This window comes from Bos grunniens, chromosome 4 (genome assembly GCF_055505025.1).
Source record: "Bos grunniens cultivar Pamir isolate PY7600 chromosome 4, Bosgru_T2T1.0, whole genome shotgun sequence".
Taxonomy (NCBI): domain Eukaryota; kingdom Metazoa; phylum Chordata; class Mammalia; order Artiodactyla; family Bovidae; genus Bos; species Bos grunniens.
The window spans coordinates 106,879,829-106,904,701 of NC_141168.1; the positions used below are offsets into that span (position 1 = coordinate 106,879,829).

The 24,873-nt window shown below is 41.6% G+C and overlaps 1 protein-coding gene across 10 annotated transcripts in view; it reads left to right on the forward strand.

The window, feature by feature from the left end:
* SLC25A13 (solute carrier family 25 member 13) overlaps positions 1–6,412 on the forward strand; it is a 272,518-nt gene extending 266,106 nt beyond the window's left edge. For all 10 annotated transcript variants that reach the window (XM_086397737.1, XM_086397738.1, XM_086397739.1 and 7 more), the window contains 3 exons: positions 4,662–4,820; positions 4,915–5,005; positions 5,267–6,412. In XM_086397737.1, coding sequence (XP_086253863.1) covers positions 4,662–4,820; positions 4,915–5,005; positions 5,267–5,453 — 437 coding nt within the window. In that variant the 3' untranslated portion in view covers positions 5,454–6,412. The remainder of the gene's footprint in view (positions 1–4,661; positions 4,821–4,914; positions 5,006–5,266) is intronic.
* Positions 6,413–24,873: the final 18,461 nt, after the last annotated feature.

Consider the following 24,873-nt stretch of genomic DNA (forward strand, 5'->3'; position numbering starts at 1 on the left):
GTTGTAGGGTAAATGGTTAACACGAGTTAAGGAACTTCATTTACTGCGGGAAGGTTGGCTTGCTCCTCTCTCTTCTCCTTTTTATGTGAAGCTTCAGGCAATATTTGAATCCCCGCTAAAAGCCTAGAGCTGTGTTCTAAAGAAAGGAAACACTTACCTGGAGAGGGCAGTTGTAAAGAACGGAGACCAGGGCAAGGTTTATGGTAATTCCAGACCTTTACCAAAGTCACAGGGAGGGGGAGAAATGAACTAATGGCATCTCTTCCAAAGAAGGGTAGGAAATAATTCCTTCTACGCCCAGCGTGAAGTATCCCACGTGCAGGACTTGGAAGGTCCCTGCCCTGTAGGCCTATCTTTAACTCCTGTCCAGTTGCCAGGCCTCACCCATTTCACAAAACCTGTGTCACCAGCCCTGTGGGTGAGGCTGACCCAGGTGCAGTGGGAGCCGTCCACAGCACTCATCAGCCTGGCCTTTGAACTTGAATGCCAGTAGACAGCCAGGGGTCCTCAGACAAGAAGGAGCAATAAGCTAAGTATGTAGAAGAATGACAGAGAAAGCAGGCTGTTCAGGGAACAGAGCAGAACTTTTAAGAACTATAATTAAGGTCCTCAGATTTGAAAGAAACAACCAGTCAGGAAGCTTTCTCGAAAGTTAATGAAAAGATGGCTAGAATTAAAAGTCCATAGAAAAACACCAGATTTGACACATGGGAAATAAAGGCGTGGGAGAAAAGAAACAAAACCCTCTAGAATATGGATCACAAATGGGGCTTCCCAGGTGGCTCACTGATGAAGAATCCGCCTGCAATGCCAGAGATGTGCGTTCGATCCCTGGGTCAGGAAGATCCCCTGGAGCAGGAAATGGCAACCCACTCCAGTATTCTTGCCTGGGAAATCCCATGGACAGAAAGAGCCCAGCGTGCTATGGTCCTTGGGGTCACAAAGAGTTGGACATGACTGAGCAACTGTACATGGATCACAAGTACAGAGATGAGAAATAATAGAAGATTTAAGAGAGATGTAAGATGAGCCCAGGAGGTCTAACGTCTGTTTAGTAGGACTTACCCAGGGAGAAGGATAAGGAAAAGAGGACAGAAAACAAACCAGTAATGGAAGGCTGGCCGCTCGTCCATGGTGCCAGGTTCCCTCACAACCAGAAGGGAGGGCGTGAACTGGTCTCCTTCCCAGTGGGTGCACTCGCCTTCAGGAGTGAGTGCCAGTCCCAAGGGGGTCCCTCCCAGCCAGGGCTCAGGGACCCCCACAGACCTCTGGGACGCAAAAGGAATGTAAGAGAATTTAAGAAAGAGGAGAATGTGGGATGTACCAAACTGAGCAAATCAAAGTTAAACCCTAGAGTCGGTCTGAATAACTGCTCACTTTGGTTTGTGTTTTTTATCCAGGAAGGGTCACTGGGAGGCAGGCAACAGAAAGGAAGACAAAGCTGGGGGGCGGGTGAGGTGCCGGGTCCTCAACTTGCAGAGAAGACGTCAGGGCTTATCAGTTGCACACACTGGAACTGTCACACCTGTGCAGCAAACACATTATTCAGTTGAACTGAGTCAGGAAAGGGTGAAATCAAAAGGGAAGCACCTAGAAGCAGAGAAAATAAAAACTGGAACCCCAACCCAGGATGGCCGGAATCGCCTCCAAGCCACCGCTGAATGCCTTCAGTGCCCCCAGTGGAAGCTAACGCTTTTAGCTAAGTTGTGAAAGGAAATCTAGTCATTTGAAGTTTGAGAAAACAGTGACATAGAAAGATGGAAAGAGAATGGATGGAAAAATATGTACCTGGCAAATACCAACGATTAGCAAGTGTAGCAATATTAATGTCAAACTGAATGGAATTCAGGGTTTAAACACAGCTTTCAGAAGCACAGAGGCGTATTTCACACTTATATAAAATTCACCAAGGAGCCTTACTGTAGTATCGACATAATGTTGTCTTATAAAACCTCAAGTTAGAAGTATGACGATAATGTGATATTTTCTCTTTCTAAATGAAAATCTTTATGCTTTTCTTAGCAACTGATACATCATGTAGATAATGTACATAAGGGTGCAAAGGGATTTTGGCAAACTCTTAACCTTGATTCCCAAATAAATAGCTGTTAACTTTTGTGTCCCATAAACAGAGAAGCAATTTTTTTTTTTACAAATACTAATGGAATATTTGTTAAAATTAAGGCTGACTCCCCCCAGATTTGTTTTTTTTTTTTTTTGGTCTTATGATATGTTTATTGGTCTTTGCTGGGGTCTTTTTTTTGAGGCACAGGTTATATATAGTATTATATGTTTCATACGTACAGCATAGTGATTCACAATTTTTAAAGGTTATATTCCATTTGTAATTATTGTAAAATATTGGCTATATCCCCTGTGTTATACAATAATATGTCCTTGTACCAAAGTTGTATTTTGCCAATCATGCTTTCTTTTTGTGGTAAACAAACTTCTCCTGTCTAGCTACTGGGCAGCCCCTTAAAGAGTTATCATTTTTTTGATTGGCTGGAGAACATCCCTGTCATACATAGTACGCGGTCCGAAGATCTCATCATGTGTCTCATCACTGAAGCATCAGGTGTGAGGTGGGTCCCGTCCCTGCTTCCTAGCCTCCTCTTGCTCTCCCATCTTTGGGACCAGAGGAAACTTGACCTCTTGATCAGCGTCATCTTATCCTTAAGCAAGCCGGAAGAAACCAGGCAAAGTTGCTTCGAGCCTTTTCCATCCCTGATCCCCCAAATCAACACACGTCCGGAAGCCAAGCTCTTCCTGGTAAATGCTGCCTTCCCGGCCTAGCTGTGGAGCAGCCTGATGTTGTTCTCCCGGTGAATTTAGCAAGTCTCCACACCAGAAATCCCGTCCACAGGGATGTACTCCGCCCCTCCGCAGCCCTAGCAGCTGTCCTCCAGGGAGAGGTGGGAGCTGGTGGTAGAGAGGATGAGAGTCCTGTGCAGGCTGCCCCGTTTCCAGCACCCGCCCCCACTTCACACACACGCACCCACACACCCCAATCAGTTTTGCCAGACAGCTTATTAAACATCTTACACGTTTCCCTTAGCATTCTTATTCCACTGATCAGTGTCTTTCCTCCCTGCCCTCCCCAGTACTTCTCTCTCTTTTCATAGCAAGTAGCTATTTATGAAAACTACCCTAACTGAAGGAAACTTGTTACCCATTTTATTGCTTGTGTGTCTTTCACAGTCACACTCTGCCATGCCTGCCCACCCTTGTAAGAAGGATTTTATTACATGTCTAAAGCAGACAGCCTTGCTAAACTCTTTCTAAACCAGGAAGTGAAACAAAATTGGTGGTGTGAACACAGTGGGTTTCTAAGCATTTTTCATGTTTCCTTCCATTATGTTGGAGGATAAATTCCTGGCTTAAAGTTAAAATAATTCCTCTAAGCTAATAGGAAATTCAGTATGACTTATCCAGTGAAGCGCTGGATATAAAGCGAGCGTTTTCACATGCAAAGATGCCATGTGTTTCATAAAAACCGTTCAGATGAATGGTTGAGGAGCCTTGGGAAAGATGGAAGAGAAGACACCGCTTAGCGATACAAATGCAAACGTGTACTATGCGGATTCCCCCGGGCGCGCACGCACACCCTGTAACTTTAAAGCTGTCTCTTAGAAGGATGAGATGGAGCTGCGAGCCAGACCACGTTGGTTTGGACCGAAATTCTTACAGAATTATTAAGCCTTAAAAAAAGCAAAGGAGATTTATGCATCTGCATTTGACCAATTTGGTTTGGAATAGGTTCATAATGGAAAAGTAATAAAACCATAAGAGACAGTGTCTTCTGAGTACAGTCTCGCTTTTAAAAAATCTAAACATGGGCTGCCCCAGTTTGGATAAAATGACTGTAGAAAAATTTCCCATTGGTAATTCTGGGAGGGTTTTGTTGTTGTCGTTGTTGCTGTTTTCTTTTTCATTGATTATCAGCCAGTATAAATTTTAAGATTTCTGGCAGATATTTTTTTCGGGAGATGTCAGTCATAGGAAAGAGGAGTCCTAAAGTATTATCTGTGGGTGCCTCCCCCTCAGGTCACCCCCCCTTCACACATGCATACACACACACACACACACACACACACACACACACACAATGTTTGTTTAGCTATCAGTAAAGTCTTTTCTGGTGTAACCGGAGAGGTTAGGGTTTGGAGGGTGCGAGTGGTTGAATGTGTGTGAGAAGGCACCTCCGCTGACTGCCAGCAGCCGCAGAGAAGCAGGAAGAGGAAACGGATAACAAGCTTCACCTCTGAAAAATCAGACCCAATAACTCTGATTTCAACAGGAAAGCAAAAAAAAAGGTAAAACAACAACAACAACAAAAAACCCCAAAATCGTTCTCCATTTGTTTTCAACCATTTGAAGCTGTGTTGATCTATAATTCCTGAGACTGTAAGAATATAAGCGTGACAGATGGAGGTTGGTGGTCTGGGGACGGAGAGGCGAGGCGTGTACTCCATTAGGTGTGGTGGAGCCTCCAAGCCTGCGGACCAGAGTCACAGCTGCGTTTCCCAGAGGCGACAGCGAACAGGCCTTTGGCTCGATCCCAGCCTTAGCTTTCTTTCCACGGCCGGCAGTGCACGGCACAGTTGCTTTTACGCAGTGAGAGCGTGACCCGACTGCAAAGGTGTTGTCTTTTCTGGCAGGTATGCCTGCAGCCTCACTGGTGACCCCTGCTGATGTCATCAAGACGCGATTACAGGTGGCCGCCCGGGCTGGCCAGACCACTTACAGCGGAGTGATAGATTGCTTTCGGAAGATCCTGCGCGAGGAAGGCCCGAAAGCTTTGTGGAAAGGGGCTGGCGGTATGGAGATAATTTGCTCTTAATTAAACCTTTGGTATCAGGCGAAGTTTTAAAATCTTAACCCATGTCCGTTACTTCCTATTCTCCCCCCAAGCTCGTGTGTTTCGGTCCTCCCCCCAGTTTGGTGTGACTTTGCTGACCTATGAATTGCTCCAGCGATGGTTCTACATTGATTTCGGAGGAGTGTAAGTAGCTTGCTAAACTTCAGCTGCTTCTAATACTCTGTGGTCATCCAGAAAGGTATGTCCTTTTAGTCCCTGTGATGAAGTAGAAGAGACGTAGGAAAATACTGAAATCATGTTATCAGATTCATTTCCAAAAGGAACATACAAGTAACCAGAATTCCACAACTCCTCTATGATCCAGATGTTAGCAGTTTTTGAATGTTGCTTTTACCAAGTTAAACAAAAACCCTCAGGTTCTCACTCTATTTTCCCTTCTTGTAGGAAACCCATGGGATCAGAGCCAGTTCCTAAATCCAGGATCACCCTGCCTGCTCCCAATCCTGATCACGTTGGGGGCTACAAACTGGCAGTTGCAACATTTGCAGGGATTGAAAACAAATTTGGACTTTACCTACCTCTCTTCAAGCCGTCAGCATCTACCTCACAAGCCATGGGTGGAGGCCCGTAGGAGGCCTGGCACCCACCGGGCCATCGCTGCGTCTCTGGTGCGACTGTTGGAGAGAACACCCCATCCCAATGGAAACACTTCATCCCTGTCACTTCCATCTCCTGTTTAAATTCAAGTTGAGGCTTTTGATAAGGTGAAATCATTCCTTTTTCTGTGTGTTTTCCTAACTAGATCATTGTGAAATTATTCATAGTTATTCTTTGGGCCTCTTCTCACAAACCTGTGCTGGTACCTGACATCTCCTGGGATTTGGCCAACATTAACCTGATCTGGAGGAAGAAGCAAGTCTGAATAGGAATTAGAACCATTCTCCTCAGATTAGGATGACAGCCCAGAAGAAGCTGCTAAGAAGCAATCATGGTGCTCCGAGCAAGTGCTCCTGTGCAGGAGACTGGGTGCATCTTTATAAAAAGAGAAAAAAACACTGGAAGAAACAAAAACATTATCAGAAATAGCCAGCCGGGCTTCAGATTCTAAACGCATACTAATTCTGACTCTGGATTATATTATGAAGCTTTGATGTGAAACATGTTGTTTTGTAATGAAAACCACATTGAAGATGTTTAATAATCATATTCTGTTACTGGTACCCAGGCTACCAGGGGGGAGGTCTTTGTACTTTAGAGAAAGTACTCTTGGCTCTGCACTCGACGGATGGAGAAACCCAGAGACACAGCCCCGCTCCTGGCTTGGAATGACTGCTCGTAGGAGGCACACGTGCTGACCACCGCCTGTTTCAGTAAACACTGCAGAAAAACGCGTGCCCTCCGTTACTGATACCTACCCTCGCCCCTCCCAGCCCTCCGTAGTTGGCATCCATTTGCTTTTAAAATCCACTTTATCTTGAATCATGGAAAAATGCATTGTAATATGCATTTTTATTTAATTTGTGGTGCCTCGAACAATGGTCAGAAGGCTCGTGTGTCTGTGAGGAAGGAAATAAACTATTTTTAAAGCTACTGAGTGTTTTTGCTCTTGTTACGTCACGTGGCAAATGACTGCAAGAGTGGTCATGATTGGACTGTCGCAGTCTCATTTTGAGGGTGCCTGGTTCATGTCAGCCTCAGTTTGTCTCCCTGGTCTCTCAGGGTAATGTGCACCCACGTCTTCAGTACGCCAGTGTTCAGTGTGAGAGAGGCTGTGAGGAGTGAGGACCCTAGCAGACTGACCCTTGCTCTAGTCATCCTCAGCGCTCTCTGCAGTCTCTTACTGTGAGAATTAACACCGAGTTTCCCTGGAGGTCGGGCATGAAAACTGGCACCAAATGGCCATGGTGTCTTCTGATCTTCTCTGACTCTTCCTCATCCCAAAACCACGGACCGTGTGTGCCACCTTTGAGCATATTGGACCCACACTGTGATGACCCCGGGAAAGGTGTTAGTCTTGAGCAGAATTTCGGGCGCTCCTAAGGCTGCAGTTGTGCTCCTGAGTTACTTATTGTCAGTTGAGTTTGAACTTCCTATGTCTCCAAAATTTGCCTCCAGAAGAGAGCTGTTTTTCAGTTTCTGTCTTGCGGTAGGTCAGCAGGTTGACATTCAGAGTTACTGTTCAAAATGGGAAAGTGTAAAAACCATCTGTGAGTCTGCTTTGGTGGTGGTGTTTTTGGGTTTTTTTTTTTTTCAGTGAACAAAAGCTTTGTTATTCTCACCAGAAATAGGACAGATATATACATGGCTCCCTCATGGTTCTGGTTTGGCAAACACCAAAGAGAATCCCCTCCGTCTCCCTGAACTTGCCCCCCTCCCCCAGTCCCTTGCTCAGTGTGACAAGCAACATTTATATTTTAATCTCCAAGACCAGTCACAAGATTCCACATACGTCATAGAAATTTAGGTGGTGGTACAGTAACACAGCACTCAAGCTTTGTTATTTTGAATGTGGAGAAAAGTCCCCTGAGTGTAAACCCTGCCTCCTTACCTTTCTTTTCTTCAACTGCTTGAAATTTTATGGAAGATCAGATTTTCAAGGTATAAATACTGACCCAGATCTCAAGACGCGGTGCACTGCCCTGCTTGCTGCTTTTTTAATATTTGCTTATTTATTTGACTGCTCTGGGGTCTTAGTTGCAGCATGTGGGATCTAGTTCCCTGACCAGGGATCGAACCTGGGCCCCCTGCATTGGGAGCTCAGAGCCTTAGCCACTGGCCCACCAGGGAAGTCCTCCTGCTTGCTTCTTTAGGAGGTGTTGCATCTGTGGGAGAGCGTCTTGGCTTCCCTTAGTCCTACCTGGAGCTGAGAATGATGCTCTTTAGTAAAGGAGAAAGCAGAGAGGTACCAGGAAGCCAAGGAGATAGGCCCACATGGCGGTGTTTCTTTAAAATCCTTGGCTTAGTCTGTTCCGGGGTAGGCAGTGACTGGAGACACACAGGAGGCCCCATTTCCTTCTGAGTTGTGCTCAGTGGGTGGTGTGACTGTGACATCCTTGAATAGGACTGCAATCACCGTGCGGTGAAAACCACGTCAAATTTGTTCTGGGTTTTCCTTCTTCCTGAAGTGACAGCACAATACTCAGCAGCGCTGTGGCCGCCGTTTCTACAGTGGCTCTTTTCCTGCTCCTCGCCAAGGGACTGAAAGCTGAGCAATGCCCACCCAAGGGGGCCAGCCTCCCCCTGCCCCGCCAGCCCTGGAGTCTCTCCCTCTGCCCCTGTCCACTCCTGATTGCTTGAGGGAGAGCGGGGGAGAGGCCTGACTTTTGTGTAGCAACTTTTTTTCTAGGAGGGGAAAAAATGTGGAGCTGACCACAGAATGAACACGCTGATTCTTGGGTTCCAGCCGTGGCAGGGTTTCTTGAGGCTGGGTGGCATGCTGTCGCCAAGCTCATGCTACACCTCATAACCCACAACCATTCGCTGTGCTCCCTGGGGTTGCCTTAATCCCAAGCAGCCGGGGTTGCACAGGGGAACATAAGAATCCTGGCACAGAAAGGAGTCATTTAAAATGCTTATTGCATTTCAAGCTTCAGTTTTTACTTAGTGAAAATATTTACCATTGCTGGAAAACAATGTTTAAAATTTTGTTGCTTCTATGTTGTTTAATGGTGTGGCCGATGTAAACCTCAGGATGCTTACATTTTGACAGTCTTCTGGAAATGTTTAACAGCACATAACTCAGTGAGCAGGGAATAAAAACTGGGAACAAATTGTCCTTGAAACTTTGTAACCTCCCCCCGGACTAGGTATTCCACAAGGCACGCTGGAATTCTTCAGGTAAAGACAGGGAAATCTCCGGGCGATGGAATTTGGTAGACAGTCTTGTAGCCCCATTTAGCAACCTTGTAGATAAACCCTAAGAGTCGTCATGTGCCTTTTACCGCAGAAGCCATCCTTGTGGGGGATGAATTTGTATCTTTGCCACTGAGCGAAATCCCATTTTCAGTTCAGGGTCATCAAACGCTTTCAGGATGGGGATTTTTCCAAAGATTTTTAAAAAGACACATTCCCTGGTGAGAGCAGTGAAATGTTCTTTCCATAAATGGTACTGCCCTCAAAGTGTTAGTCACGCCAGGCTCCTCTGTCCACGGGATTCTCCAGGCAAGAGTACTGCAGTGGGTAGCCATTCCCTTCTCCTGGGGATCTTCCTGACCCAGGGACCGAACCCTGGTTTCCTGCATTGGAGGCAGATTGTTTACTATCTGAGCCACTAGGGAAGCCCCTTGTGGGGGCGGGGAGGGAGGTGCCTTTGGTTTACCTTCTGGGAACAACCCAACCCTCAGCAAAGAGTTCTGTTTTCCACGCTGTGAGGGCCACGGGTGGGGGGTGGGGGGCATGGGGGTGCACGTTTTAAGATCTGAGGCAGAAAAAAGCATTGTCACTTGTTTCTTGAAAACAGTGGAAGTCTTTAACCTGAAAGCCCAGATTGGGCTCCATGAGAACTGTGCTGGTGATGCTACTTCCACAGTGCCTGGAACTCTGAGTAGGCTCTTTTCATTTGGATGGACGGATGAATGGATGGATGGATGGATGGGTTTCGATAATTTTTTTTTCCAATCAGTAATCTCTATCATTTTCCCACTTTATAGGCCTTTTCAGTAGTGTTTTTAGCGGCTGGAGTTAAAACCATAACTTAAAACAACCCTATTCTGATGTATTCCACGGTTACTTTAGAAGTCGTAAGTACATCTTTTATTAAAGCAACTACAGCTATGTAAATTGGTTTCAATTAGCTGGTTACTCTGAGTCATCAGGAACTTTCATGTAAACTATATGATCTTTAAATTTCCTGGTCATGGTTAAAAACATAGACTTAAAAAATCATCCTTTTGAGGTTAGTGGTACATTAGGCTTGTACCATTAGGCACATGAGCATCAATGAATGTTAATGACTTAGAACTCCTCTGCTCTTCACTGCCTGACATCTGTAGGAGTACGGTGGCAAGTTTTCCTTTAGAAGCTGCTGAAGACAACGGGGACTCTCTTTCAGAAGGGTTTGTTTTTAGCTAATGCATTAATTGACTCCAAAAAGAGTCCAAATGGAACACTCTGCTTTCATCTGCTGGGGTAACCTAATAAAATAATGTTGTTTGTTTTTAGATTCCCGGCTGGTAAGGGGGGTTTTGCTCAAGGCAAAACCACAGTCCCCTCGAATAACTTTAGAAGGAGAGTTAAGAAGACACACTAATTGTGCCTGTCTGAGGTTTGCTCCTTCAAGGGCCCAGACACACCCCTTGCACACTGGTCTGGCCACCAGGGCTCCGGTGCCCACCGCCGAGTTGATTCTTCTGGGCTGGGCTGGGCTCCTGCCCCCTGGAAGATGCTTGATTTTGCTGTGAGCAGTTCTTAAGGAAATTTTAAAAACAGACTCAAGCTCTCGGAACAGACTCAGGCAAGCACGCTGTATATGCGATTCATCTGACGCACAGAATGGGGAAAGGGGAATTCAGGTTAATGAAAGATGACTGATTACAACAGGCTCCTTAACTTTCATCACCCCCTCCTCCATCCTTTGCTACTTAGCCAAGCTCTTGCTCTGGTGTGTTACTGGGCTGCTTTCAAATAAGAGGGGGACAAGTAATCCTGCCCCAGCCTGGAGTTCTTCAGCCAGTCAGAACTCATTAAATATGAGTATTACACGCCAGGAATGATCCTGTGAAACCCTTCCCACATCCCTTAATGTAGATACTATTTTACCCCATGTGACAAATGAGGAAACCAAGACTCAGGTTAAATATCTTGCTCATGGTCCCAGCTAGCAAATAAGGATGCTAAAATTTGAATCCAGGTCTGATGGCAGCCCGAGGCCCTGTTCTTTCTATATGAGCATTTCTCAACCCAGTAGAGGGAGTTCATATGATCGGCTATGCCCAGAATTTCTTACTGTCTCCAGTTCTCAGTATCAGATGTATCATTCCTAGCTCAGAGCCGAAGGGAAGGGTGATCTCCGGTTACTGTTGTAAGTACATTTGCTATCTCAGGACAATTCCAGAGCTTGAGGACCAGGTGAATCCTGACAAGCCTTTTGAGGTTCATCTTAAACTATTTTACAGCCTATTAAAGTCAGTAAAGAGAGGATTAAGGTACACTTGAAGCATTTGCCCCACGGGTTTAAAATTGGAAGGTAATGTGGAAAAAGCAGAGATAAATTTACAAACTGTTACAGTGCAACGTGATATGACGTGAACTGAACTGGACCATCTTAAAAATCTCTACTGTAATTGGAAAATGCCGTTCTTCAACAAAAGTTGGAAATAATGGAAAAGCAACTTAAAAGTAAGTATCTATGGGTACTTGGCCTCAAAGTGTGTCTGGAGGGAATGGAGACAGTTTACAGAATGTGGGATTTGTTGGAATTACTTTTGGACATAAAATCTCCATCACCCCTAATGGTGGAAAGTCTTGCTCTATTCCCAACAAGTTACCTGCTGTCCCTAAACTTAAAGGAGGAGATCTACCACTGCATTTTGCTACCCCCTCTCCCATTCTTATATCAATGAAAGCAAATTACTGACTAACCCACACCAGAAATTTGTGGAATTTTCTTCCTGGGCAAAAGGTATGTGTTTGTGTGTGTAAACACAAACATATATGTATGTATATAAATACATATATGTTTGAGTATATATGTATTTGTGTATTAAAATGTCATGTTCCTTTTTCAGAGGAGTGATCTCAAAATGTGAATTTTTGTTTTGAAGCAGAATTTCCAATGTAAGTTCTAAGTATGGAATATGCTTAATCAATTTGAAAATTTATGAAGAGTTAGCTACTCCGTGTAAGAGGTTGCTTTCTCTGACGACCTCTTCATTAGGGCCAGCTCCAGTGTTATGAAAGGCTTACACTCTGTTAGAGCAACATCACATCAGAAAAAGGAAAAACTGGGGAGGACGGAAATTGAAACAGGTCTTTTTCCTTCTAAAGACAGAAGTGAAGTGATTGCTGATTCTGAATTTTATTACAGTGAAAGCAGAGACTTCTCCACACTTTTAATCTCAGCCTTTGTCCAGTCTCATTATGAAATGTGTATTTCCCCTTCTGAACTGAAGAAGCAGTTCACACTTGACCTGGAACTTCAAGTTACCTGTGACCGCTACTTATTAAGTAAGTGATTTCTTTCTTTTTAAAAACAGTTTGCCTGTCTGAAAGTAAAAGAGAAAAGCCATTATTTCTGGCTCTTTTGAGGACTTGAAATTATTGTGACATTTCTTCCTCTTCCTCTGTTTAGAAAGTGTCTTGATTGGCTTAATAACTTACCATTCTAACCATACATATCTGACTAAGTTATTGCAAATTATTAAGGCATTTGAAATGAGTTGGTTATAAAGGATAACTACTATCTCTATTAAAGTTATGACATGCAGATTCGTGAAGCATTCCATATTTTGGGGGCTTCCCTGATAACTCAGTTGGTAAAGAATCTGCCTGCAATGCAGGAGACCCCAGTTTGATTCCTTGGTCGGGAAGGTCTGCTGAAGAAGAGATAGGCTACCCACTCTGGTATTCTTGGGCTTCCCTTGTGGCTCAGCTGGTAAAGAATCCACTTGTAATGTGGGAGACCTAGTTTCAATCCCTGGGTTGTAAAGATCCCCTGGAGAAGGGAACAGCCACCCACTGCAGTATTCTGGCCTGGAGAATTCCATGGACTTGTATAGCCCATGCGGTTGCAAAGAGTTGGACACGACTGAGTGACTTTCACTTTCAAAGATAAATTACAAAATAATTATCATTGGAGCCCTGAAGTAATTAATAAATGCTTTAATTTCTATAGACAGTAAACTCTAATTTACTTTTTTTCTACCTTAAAAATTATACCTTTGGGGGAGTTCTGCTTCTGGCCATGACAGACTAGGAGAGAAAACTAGAAAACTGGGCAAAACACATTATATGGCAGTTTTAAGACATTGGATATGAGGCAGAATAGATCTGTGACCTGTGAGGGAAAAGAGACAAAAAGGTGAGACCTACTGTTGCACCAGCTTTCCGCCTGGAGGCAGTCTCCAGCCACTGTGCAGGGAAGAACCCAGACAGGGCCCAACCTTCTCCCCAGGTGAAAAGATGTAGGTCAGAAATCAGATAAGCCAGGATAGCTAGAATTTTAAGACACACAGAACAGCCAAACAGGAGTGAGCTGATCTGAGAGACAGCTCTGGAGTTTTACAGAGCGTTCCCCAATCTTTGAGTGCTGGGAGGAAACTACCAGGCTTGGAAAAGAACCACTGGAAAGGAAGAAGCAGAAAAATTCTGGAGGTCACAGAGGAGAAAGAGTTTGTTTTCCCACCAATTGGAGTAGAATTTTCCTCCATAATATATAGAACATCAGGCAGAATCCTTAGAAAAAGTGTCTTAATAGTGCAAAATAAGAACTATGATAAAGGCTGCTCTGCCCTTAACAAAACTCAAAAGCAGACTTCACAAAGATCTGATTCCAAGTAATTTAACTCCTTGTCAGAACACAATTTGATACTATTTCAAACAATATTAAGAAAAGCCCCACAACTCACAATAAGAAATCTAATAAAAAAACTGTCACCCATAATAGTAAGGAAAATATCAATGTAAGCCATAAAAAATGAAAAATCAACCAACAGTAATAGACCTAGGAATGACAAATGTTAGAAGCAGCAGCAAGGCCAGTAAGACAGCTACCATAGGTAATACATAAAGTTAAGGTCGGGGTAAACACAGACATTATATGGAGAGAAATGGAAGATACGAAAGGTAGAACAAAAATTACAATATGTCCAATGGAAAATTAATGGAATGTCTGACTATGTTAAGACATTATGTAAGTGAAGATCAGTGAGCTTGAAGGCACAGCAAAAGGGGTTCCAGAAAAAAATATTTAAAGAAATAGTATTCAAATATTTCCAAGCTTAAGATTATATACTCACAAATCCATGTGGCTCATTGTACCCCAAGCAAAACAAATGTAAAGAAAGAAAACTACAGAGATATATATCATAATGAAAATGATGAGAACTAATGAATGATAAAAAGAAGAATCTTAAAAGCAGCCACAGGAAAAGTTCCTATAACCTGTAAGGAAAGATGATAATAAGAGAACAAACATTTCTACTTGGAAACAATTTAAGGCAGACAACAATAGAGTAACATCTTTAAGGTATTGAAAATATAAAGCTAACCAAGAAATCTATACCCAGTGAAATCTTTTAAAAACAAAGGCAAAATAAGACAGACAAAAACTAAGAGAATTCAGAGTGTTGTTGTAATTGCACTGAAGGAGATAGTCCATGGAATTCTTCAGGCTGGAATACTGGAGTGGGTAGCCTATCCTTTCTCCAGTGGATCTTTCTGAGCCAAGGATTGAAGCCAGGTCTCCCACATTGCAGGTGGATTCTTTACTAGCTGAGCTATCAGGGAAGCCCAAGAATACTGGAGTGGGTAGCCTATCCCTCCTCCAGGGCATCTTCCCAACCCAGAGATGGAACCCAGGTCTCCTGCATTGCAGGCAGATTCTTTACCATCTGAGCCACCAGGGAAGCCCATTCAAGATGTTCATGATAGGTCATCAGGCAGAACACAACTGATACCAGATGGAAATTTTGTATCTAGACAAATTAATGAAGAGTTTTTTCAGAACTGAAAATAAATGAATAATTACATTAAAAAAAATTCCTTAAAAGATAACTCACTCTTTAAAGCAAATCAATGATGATGTATTGTGAGGTTTATCGTTTATATGTTGTTGTTGCTTAGTAACTAAGTTGTATATGACTCCTTTTGACCCCATAGACTGTAGCCCACCAGGCTCCTCTGTTCATGGGATTTCCCAGGCAACAATACTGGAGTGGGTTGCCATTTCCTTCTCCAGGGGATTTCCTGATGCAGGAATCAAACCCACATCTCCTGCATTAGCAGGAGGGTTCGTTACCACTGAGCCACCAGGGAGGCCCCCAGTTTATAGCATCCATACCAGTAAAATGCACAGTAACAGCGCAAAAAAGAAGAAAGGAAAATGATAATACACTGTCAAAAAAGTGCTTATACTACTATACATGAAGTAATATACTATTATCTGAAGGTAAAGTGTAATAAGTAAAAGATGTTGTAAACCCTAGAGTACACTAAAAAAAGAAAGCTAAACAGATTTAGCTAATAAGACATTAGTGGAAACCTTTAAAAAATGCAAATAAGACAGAAAAGAAAAAAAAGAATAGATGATAAAAATGAGCAAGATGGTAGATTTGACTCAACTTCCCAGGTGGCACTAGTGGGAAGGAACCTGCCTGCCAAGGAGACGTAAGAGATCCAGGTTCAATCCCTGGGTTGGAAAGATCCCTTGGAGAAGGGAATGGCAACCCACGCCAATATTCTTGCTTGGAGAATCCCATGGACGAGGCGCCTAGAGGGCTACTGTCCATAGGATTGCAGAGTCAGACATGACTGAAGTTACTTAGCACATATTTATAATTACATTAAATGCAAACAGCCTAACCCCCTAACCCCCAGTTAAAAGGAAGAAATTAAAGGGGCGGGCAGGGAACAAGGTCCAACTATATATATGCTATCTAAAGAAGCTCAATATAAAAACACAGATAGATGGAAAGTAACTTGACAGTAAAAGATATACTATATAATCACAAATTAAAAAAAAAAGGTGTAGTAGGCTATATTGATATCAGCCAAAGTATATTTTAGAAAGAGAACTAGTAGTAAGGGTAAAGAGGGACATTTCATACTGATAAAGATGTCAATTTACCACAGAGACACAAAATCCTAAATGTATATGTACCTAATGACAGTGCTTCAGATACATGAAACAGAAACTAACAAGACATAAACAGAAATAGAAGAAATGCACAATCATACTTTGAATTTTCAAAATACTTCTCTTGATATTCATAGACAGAAATATATAGTATATAGAAAACTTGAACAAATTTATCAAATAATTGACCTTATTCACATTTGTAGAACACTCAACAACAGCAGAATATACATTCTTCTTAAGTATATGGTAAACTTTACCAACATTAATATAGGCCATAAAACAAGTCTCAATAAACTGAAGAGAACTGAAATCATACGATTTATATTCTCTGGCCATTAATTAAAGATGGATCATGCACACAAATATGAGTTAAAACTATAAATATTCATAAGAAAATGTAAGAGAAAATCTCTATGACCTTTGCTTAGGCAAAAATATTTCAGATAAGACAAGATTCTAGAAAACATTCTTAATGAAGAAAACACTGTCAAATTGTAATTCTATATCCAAAAAAAAAAAAAAAAAAGCTTCATACATGAAAGGAAAATAAAGGCATATTTATACACTCAAAAACTGAAGAAATTTTTCTCTTGTATAATCTCACTATTGGATATGCCAAAACAATGTTATTGGCTGAAGAGAGATAATAGTAAATGGAAAGCCCAGATTTCCAGAAAGAAATCAGGAGAACCAGAAAAGAAAAATGGAAGGCAATAGTTTTTAAATCCTTTAAAAATTATCTTTATAAATACTTTTAATTCATAAAAGACTATTCACTGAATCACAGATACTAGTGTATTGCGGGACTTACAGTAAATACAGGAGTGAAATACATGACGAGGGAACAAAGGATGGAGAGAAGGTAAATGGGTTATCCTGTTGCATATTTCTGTGTGTGTAAGAAGTAGCATAACATCATTGGAAGGTGGTGGTGGTGCTGGTCTAGTCGCTAAGTTGAGTCTGACTCTTACAACCCCGTGGACTGTAGCCTATCAGTCTCCTCTATCCATGGGATTTTTCAGGCAAGGTAGTCTGTTATTAAACATGCATATTGCGTTCTTGTGAAATTACTAAAAATAATGAAGGTCACTAGATTAAATGTAAGACAGTACTAAGAATTATTTGATCCCTCAAAAAGAAGGCAGAAGAGGAAGAATGTAAGAACAATGAATGGGACAAAAAAACAATTACTAATACAAAATAAAAAATCAATCATGCCTCAAAGTACATTAATTGTACATGGACTAAATCCTATAATAAAAAGGCCAAGATCATTAGACTGGATTAAAAAAGAGAAATGGACCCAACTTTAAGATGTTTATAAGAAACATACTCCAAATATTAAATCTTGAACAGATTAAAAGTAAAAGAGTGGGAATGACATCAGCCAAAATGGCAAAGTAAGAAACTCCAAATTCTGCCCTTCCATAAAAGCAATAAACAACAGGCTGAAACTGTCGAAATCAACTTTTGTTCTTAGTTTCTGGAAATTAACCAAAGACTTGTAGCAACTAAGGGAACACTGACTGAAGAACAGTATTGATTTTCTGAAAGAATCATGAACTTTGAGTCATTTTAATTTACCCTAGTCCCATCTGCCCTCTCTAGTCCAGCAGTAGCTCTGAAAATAACAGCTCATATTTCTGGTACTACAGGAAGCAGAAAGTACTTCATTCACAAAGAATTCTAATGATTTATTCTGACCTATCTGGCTCCTCCCTGGTAGGCAAAATACTTGTCTCTATTGCACCTACCTTGGAACTGGTGCAATGCTAACGTTGCTTCCTGAGGGGGCATTTGTCAAAAGCATTCACGGCTAATATCTTAGTTGCTGCTGGCTGAGGTCATAAATAACAGTAAGGCAAACAACAGACTAACCAAAAATCTGAGAGGACAGGCTAGGGAAGGAGATCTCTGAGGGCTGTGAATAATTCTGACAGACCCCTGGGAATCTGGAAAGAAACACACACGTACTCAGAATTGTGCACATGCTCAGAAAAGTCGTGAGAAGGCCAGAAGATCTCACCTCATGCTGGCACTGAGGCCCTGTATACACAGGAAGAGAAGGCCAGTGTTTCCAATTGAAGGGGAGGGAAGAAAATCTGATTTCCAGAGTTGTATGTTATAATATTATAATGACTGTATATATTACAATATTAAGTGTAATTCTTTGCATGTGTATGTTCACCACTAAAAATACACATGCAAAGAAATAATGTATTGCATGTGTACAAGGAAAAAAAAAAAGTCAATAGAAACTATGTCTGAGAAAGCCCAGATACTGGATTTTTCTAGACATAGACCTTAAATGAACTATTATGAATATACTCAATTTAGCAACTGAACAACAACTATAATGTCTAAATAACTAAAGGAGAGTGTCCAAATAATGTCTCACCAAATAGAAGATGTTAATAGATATTATAAAATGCCAAGTAGAAATTTTGGGGTCAAAAAGCAAAATAAGTGAAGATTTCACTGTGTGCTCGCTCAGTCACTTGAGTGATGTCTGACTTTTTGCAATCCTAGGGACTGTAGCCCGCCAGGCTTCTCTGTCCATGGGCTTCTCCAGACAATACCGGGGTTGCCATGCCCTCCTCCAGGATATCGTCCCGACTCGGGGAAAGAACCTGCATCTCTTATGTCTCCTTCATTGGCAGAGGCATTCTTCACCACCAGCACCACCTGCAAAGCCTGAACACTTCACTACAGGAGCTCAGTAGCAGATTTCAATAGACGGAAGAAGGAATAAGAAAACATGAAGAATCAATTGAAATTATGCAGTCTGAAGAACAGAAGGTAAAAATGAGAGAAAATCTGAGAGAGACCTGTGGGACACCATCATACATGCCAACATAAACACAGAATTCCAGGAGGAGACACACAGCAGAAAGAATACATGAAGAAATAATGGCTAAAATTTCCCCCAGATTTGATGAAAAACAATCTATCCATTCAAGAAGTTCCATGAAATTCAAGTAGGAAAACTTACAAAGGCTCACACCTAAATGCATCATAATCAAACTGTCAAAGCCAAAGCCGATGAAGGAAACTTGAAAGTTACAAGAGAGAAGCAACTCATCATATACATGGGCTCCTAAGAAAGATTAACATCTGATATCCTATCTGGAAACACAGAGACCAAAAGGCTGTGAGATAAGATATGCAACTGCTGAGGGAAAAAAAATTGTCAATGAAAAATTCAACTTCTGACAAAATTATTCCTTAGAGATAAAGGAAAAAGTAAGACATTCCTAGATAAGCAACAGCTGAGACTTTTTCCTGGCAGACCTGCCCTACAACAAATGCTAAAGGGAGCCCTTCAGGTTGAAATGAAACACCAAAGGGAGATTTCATAATAAAATAATCAGTTTATCAAGAAGATAAAATAAACTTAATGTGTGTGTCTAGTAACAGAGCTTCAAAATGCAAAAATAAAAATGGAGAGAACGAAAAGACAAATAGAAAAAATCACAGCCGTAAGTGGATATTTTCATATCTCCTTCTTGGTCATTTATAGAACACACAGAAAATAATCAGTAAGATTATAGAAGATGGAAACAACACTCTCAGCCAGTTTAATCTATTTTGCATTTTCAGAACCACATACTCAACATATGAAGAATTCACTTTTTTTAAGTGTACATGGAACATTGACCAAGCTAGGCCATATCCGAGGCCATAAAATAAATCTTAATAAATTTCAAAGGACTTGGAAATACAGAGTAGTATTTCTTACTCTGTATGTTTTCTTACTAAGCAGAATCAAACTAGAAATGAAAATAAAGATACCTGGAAAGTTTTCCAAATATTTGGAAATTAAACATGCTTCTAAAAAAAGGTCATGAGTCAAATAACACCACAACGGAAATTAGAAAATATTTTGAACAGAATGATAATGAAAGCATAACATATCAAAAATTTGTGGGACACAGTAAAGGCAGTACTTAGAGGGATTTTTACAACTTTAAAGGCCTAAATTAGACGAAAAGAAGTGTTTTACAACCAATGATTTAAGCTTTTACTTTAGGAAATAAGAGAAAAGAAGAGCATATTCAATCCAAAATAGAAGAATAAGTGGACAATCAGCAACTCTAAATAAGTGGAGAAAATCAGCAACTCCAAAAGCTGGTGCTTTGAACAATGAATAATACTGATAACTGGCAAGACTGTTTTTAAAAAGGCAAATTACCAACACATCAAGAATTAAAAAGGAGACATCACTATGACTTTAGATTCATGAAAAGCTAATAAGGGGAATTCTATGAGCAAGTTTATGTTAATACATTTGACAAATTAGATGAAATGCACACATTTCTTGAAAACTACAACTTACCAAAATAGAACCAAAAAAAAAAGAACATCTGAATAGCCCTATTCTATTAAATAAATAATTTATTACCAAAAACCTTCCCACAAATAAAACTGGGGCTAGACGGTTTCACTAGTGAATTCTACCAAACAGTAACGGAAGGAATAATACAAATATTACACTCGGTCACAAAATAGAGGAGACTGGAACACTTCTCGGCTCATTATATGAGCATAATCATGGTTCCTAAGCCCTGACAAAAACATTCCAAGAATAGAAAATTACAGACCAGTGTCCCTAAGGAACAATTATGAGAAAATCCTTTAAAAATTATTAGCAAGCAGAATGAAACAAAATTAAAAGGATAATACATTTGACCAAAGGAGGTTTATCCCAGGATGGCAAGGTTGGATTAGTATTCAAAATAACAACTCAGGGTGATTCACTACATTAGCAGAATAAGTGGGGGAAAAAATAGACCCATATCAATGGATGCAGAACAGAAGCATATGAAAAAATTCCATATCTGCTCATGATAAAGTTTCTTAACAATCTAAAAATAAAATGGAATTTCCTTCATGTGATAAAAGTGAAACATTAACACTCTTTGATTTGTTTTGTTGTTCAGTTGCTAAGTCATGTCTGACTCTTTGCGACCCTGTGGACTGCAGCACACCAGGCTTCCCTTTCCTTCACTATCTCCCTGAATTTTCTCAAACTCATGTCCATTGAATCAATGACACTATCCAACCATCTCATCCTCTGTTGCTCCTTTCTCCTCCTGCCCTCAGTCTCTTTGACGCTAAGATTAAAAAAGAGATAAGGACATCTGCTCTCTCATCGGAGAACGCAATGGCACCCCACTCCAGTACTCTTGCCTGGAAAATCCCATGGATGGAGGAGCCTGGTAGGCTATAGTCCATGGAGTGGCTAAGAGTCGGACATGACTGAGCGACTTCACTTTCCCTTTTCACTTTCATGCATTGGAGAAGGAAATGGCAACCCACTCCAGTGTTCTTGCCTGGAGAATCGCAGGAACGGGGGAGCCTGGTGGGCTTCTGTCTATGGGGTCGCACAGAGTCGGACACGAACGAAGCGACTTAGCAGCAGCAGCAGCTCTCTCATTTCTTCAGTACAACATACAGCTTAAAGTCTGAGCTAGTGCTATAAGGCAAAAATAATAAAATTGGAAAGAAAGAAGTAAAGTCTTCATTATTCTCAGAGAGCATGACTATATACATAATCACCAACAGAATTACAGAATCTACTAGAAGTTAGTAAGTGTATTTAGCAAGGTTGGAAAATACAAGGTTGATATATAAAATTAAATTTTAATTCTGAAAACTAGGAGGTACTAAATGGGAAGATACACCTTATTCACATATTAGAAAATTTTAAATTAAGATACCCACTCTCTCAAATTTGTATATATTGTAGATTAATGAAATCCCAATAGAAATCCAAATAATATGGTTTTCTTGTGAATTTGATAGTGCTTCTAAAATTCACGTAGAGACATAAAAGGCCTAGAAAAACTAATAAAACAATTTTTCACAATGCATAACACAATTGAAGTACATACTACCTGATTTCAAGACCTAGTGAAAGCTATAGCAGTCAAGACAATGAGTTTATTTATTTGGCTGTACCGGATCTTAGTTGCAATATGCAGGATCTTCAGTCTTCATTGCGGCATGCAAGTTCTTGAGTTCCAGCATGTGGGATCTAGTTCCCAGACCAGGAATCAAACCTGAGCCCCATGCATTGGGAGCGTGGAGTCTTAGCCACTGGACCGCTAGGTAAGTCCCCGAACGGTGTGGTATCATTTAAGGACAAACTCGGTGAAAAAGAGTAGTGGGACCCTTTGTAGTTGTTCAGTCACTAAATTGTGTCCAGCTCTTTGTGACCCCATGAACTGCAGCATGCCAGGCTTCTGTCTCTGGGAGTTTGCTCAAACTCATGTCCATTGAGTCAGTGATGCTATCCAACTATCTCATCCTCTGTCGCCCTCTTCTCCTCTCTTCTTGCCCTCAGTCTTTCCCAGCATCAGGGTCTTTTCCATAGACCTTTAAGGTAAATATGACTCTGGCTACTGTGGTAAACTGCCACCATCTAGCCACTGTTACTTTGAGATCTCATTTTGAGGTTTCCCACAGATATAAAAAGCCCTGCCCTGTGACTGTCTCTCCTTCCATCAGCTCTAGCTGGCCTCGACTAAAATTCCGAGAGATGCTGGTACCTCTCTCACTAGCTCATTGCTAATGGTTCTGAGGAAGGGTGTGCGCTCTAGGTGCTCTTAGACACCTTAATTGTTGGATGTGTCTTCTAGTCTTATGTAATACATTCACTCTAACCCCCCCACTTCCCTCCGTCTCTTTATTCCTATCTGTATCATCAGTCAGGGCAACTCAAACATTTTCACCAAGTGTAGGCTATAGCCTTCTCATACTTCTAAAGAGCCACTGTAACAGCCAACCCATGCCCTGGGGTCCTTGCCAGAGTATAAAATCACGTATCCCAGAAGAGTGTCTGAAAGTCAATAAATTCTTATCTACCCAGTCTTACGTGCTGGCCCCTTTACCAGACTCCTTAAAATCTAACCCAGTCTGCTCCCCTGGCCCTAATGGCACATCTAATTCTTGTAACCCTTTCAGTGTATAGTGTCTTTATTCTCTTATCAGGACTCACATGTGCCCAGCTAGGAGAGCTGGGAGAGCCATTAGAAAGTGATGTCAGTCTGACCCTAAGACAGACGGAGAGAAGGGAAGGAAGGAAGATTAGACTCAGGCTAACTCCAAGAAAGTTTTAGCAATGCTGACAGGGAGTCCTTGAGCCACTCACATCTCTGAGAACTCTTGCATCTCCCAGCAACAGGCCTGCCTCACTATACCTGCTATGCTCAGTCTTGGCTGGGAGCAGCCTGTGGGGAGCACAGCCTTGCTCAAACATACTGGAGGATTTAAGAGCAAAACAACTGGAGCTCTCAGTTATGCTCTTTGCAACAGAGATCTTGAAGGCAGATTTTCATGACTCCCACATTCTATCTAGGACCTCAGCTGGGATAACTTGACACGCTGTGGACTGGCTGGGTATCTCTATGTATCCACATGGCCCCTCAATGGTGAGATTAGGCCTTTGAACAGCCTAGAGGGGACAGGGTAAGTTGCAAAATGGCTTGGGAATGAAGAGTGAGTGTGCCAAGAAACCCAGAAGGAATCTCTATGTCTTTTTTTTTTTTAATTTTATTTTTTAACTTTACAATATTGTATTGGTTTTACCATATATCAAAATGAATCTGCCTCAGGTATACATGTGTTCCCCATCCTGAACCCTCCTCCCTCCTCCCTCCCCATACCATCCCTCTGAGTCGTCCCAGTGCACCAGCCCCAAGCATCCAGTATTGTGCATCGAACCTGGACTAGCGACTCGTTTCATATATGATATTATACATATTTCAATGCCATTCTCCCAAATCATCCCACCTTCTCCCTCTCCCACAGAATCCAAAAGACTGTTCTGTACATCAGTGTCTCTTTTGCTGTCTCGTATACAGGGTTATTGTTACCATCTTTCTAAATTCCATATATATGCGTTAGTATACTGTATTGGTGTTTTTCTTTCTGGCTTACTTCACTCTGTATAATAGGCTCCAATTTCATCCACCCCATTAGAACTGATTCAAATGTATTCTTTTTAATGGCTGAGTAATAACTCCATTGTGTATATGTACCACAGCTTTCTTATCCATTCATCTGCTGATGGACATCTAGGTTGCTTCCATGTCCTGGCTATTATAAACAGTGCTGCGATGAACATTGGGATACACGTGTCTCTTTCAATTCTGGTTTCCTCAGCGTGTATGCTCAGCAGTGGGATTGCTGGATCAAAAGGCAGTTCTATTTCCAGTTTTTTAAGGAATCTCTAGACTATTCTCCATAGTGGCTGTACTAGTTTGCATTCCCACCAACAGTGTAAGAGGGTTCCATTTTCTCCACACCCTCTCCAGCATTTATTGCTTGTAGATTTTTGGATCGCAGCCATTCTGACTGGCGTGAAATGGTACCTCATAGTAGTTTTGATTTGCATTTCTCTGATAATGAGTGATGCTGAGCATATTTTCATGTGTTTGTTAGCCATCTGTATGTCTTCTTTGGAGAAATGTCTATTTAGTTCTTTGGCCCATTTTTTGATTGGGTCATTTATTTTTCTGGGATTGAGCTGTAGGAGTTGCTTGTATATTTTTGAGATTAGTTGTCTGTCAGTTGCTTCATTTGCTATTATTTTTTCCCATTCTGAAGGCTGTCTTTTCACCTTGCTTATAGTTTCCTTTGTTGTGCAGAAGCTTTTAAGTTTAATTAGGTCCCATTTGTTTACTTTTGCTTTTATTTCCAATATTCTGGGAGGTGGGTCACAGAGGATCCTGCTGTGATGTATGTCGGAGAGTGTTTTGCGTATGTTCTCCTCTAGGAGGCTATGTCTTCTTATAACCTTGTTCTGAACTCCACATAGTATCATTTCCCCCAAATTTGCCCATATTCCCCCATTACACATCCCAGATTCTTCATGGGACCGTGTCACACAAGAAGTGGGAGACTCTCTTGGAGACTGTACCGTGGTGGGATATACATGCATATGCGTGCGTGCTCAGTCATGTCCCACTCTTTTTAATCCCATGGACTGTAGCCCGCTGGGCTTCTCTGTCCATGGGATTCTCCAAGCAAGAATACTGGAGTGGGTAACCATTCCCTTCTCCAGGGGATCGTCCCAACCCAGGGATTGAACCTGCATCGGCAGGTGGGTTCTTTACCACTGGGAAGGCACACACGCATGTAAGCTCTCACAATTCTTCATGTGCCTATGACAAATGACTAGCCTTCGAAGTTTTCATATTCCTGACGCATTGACTCATTCAGACGATTGTCTGTAGCAACTCATGGGTTACTG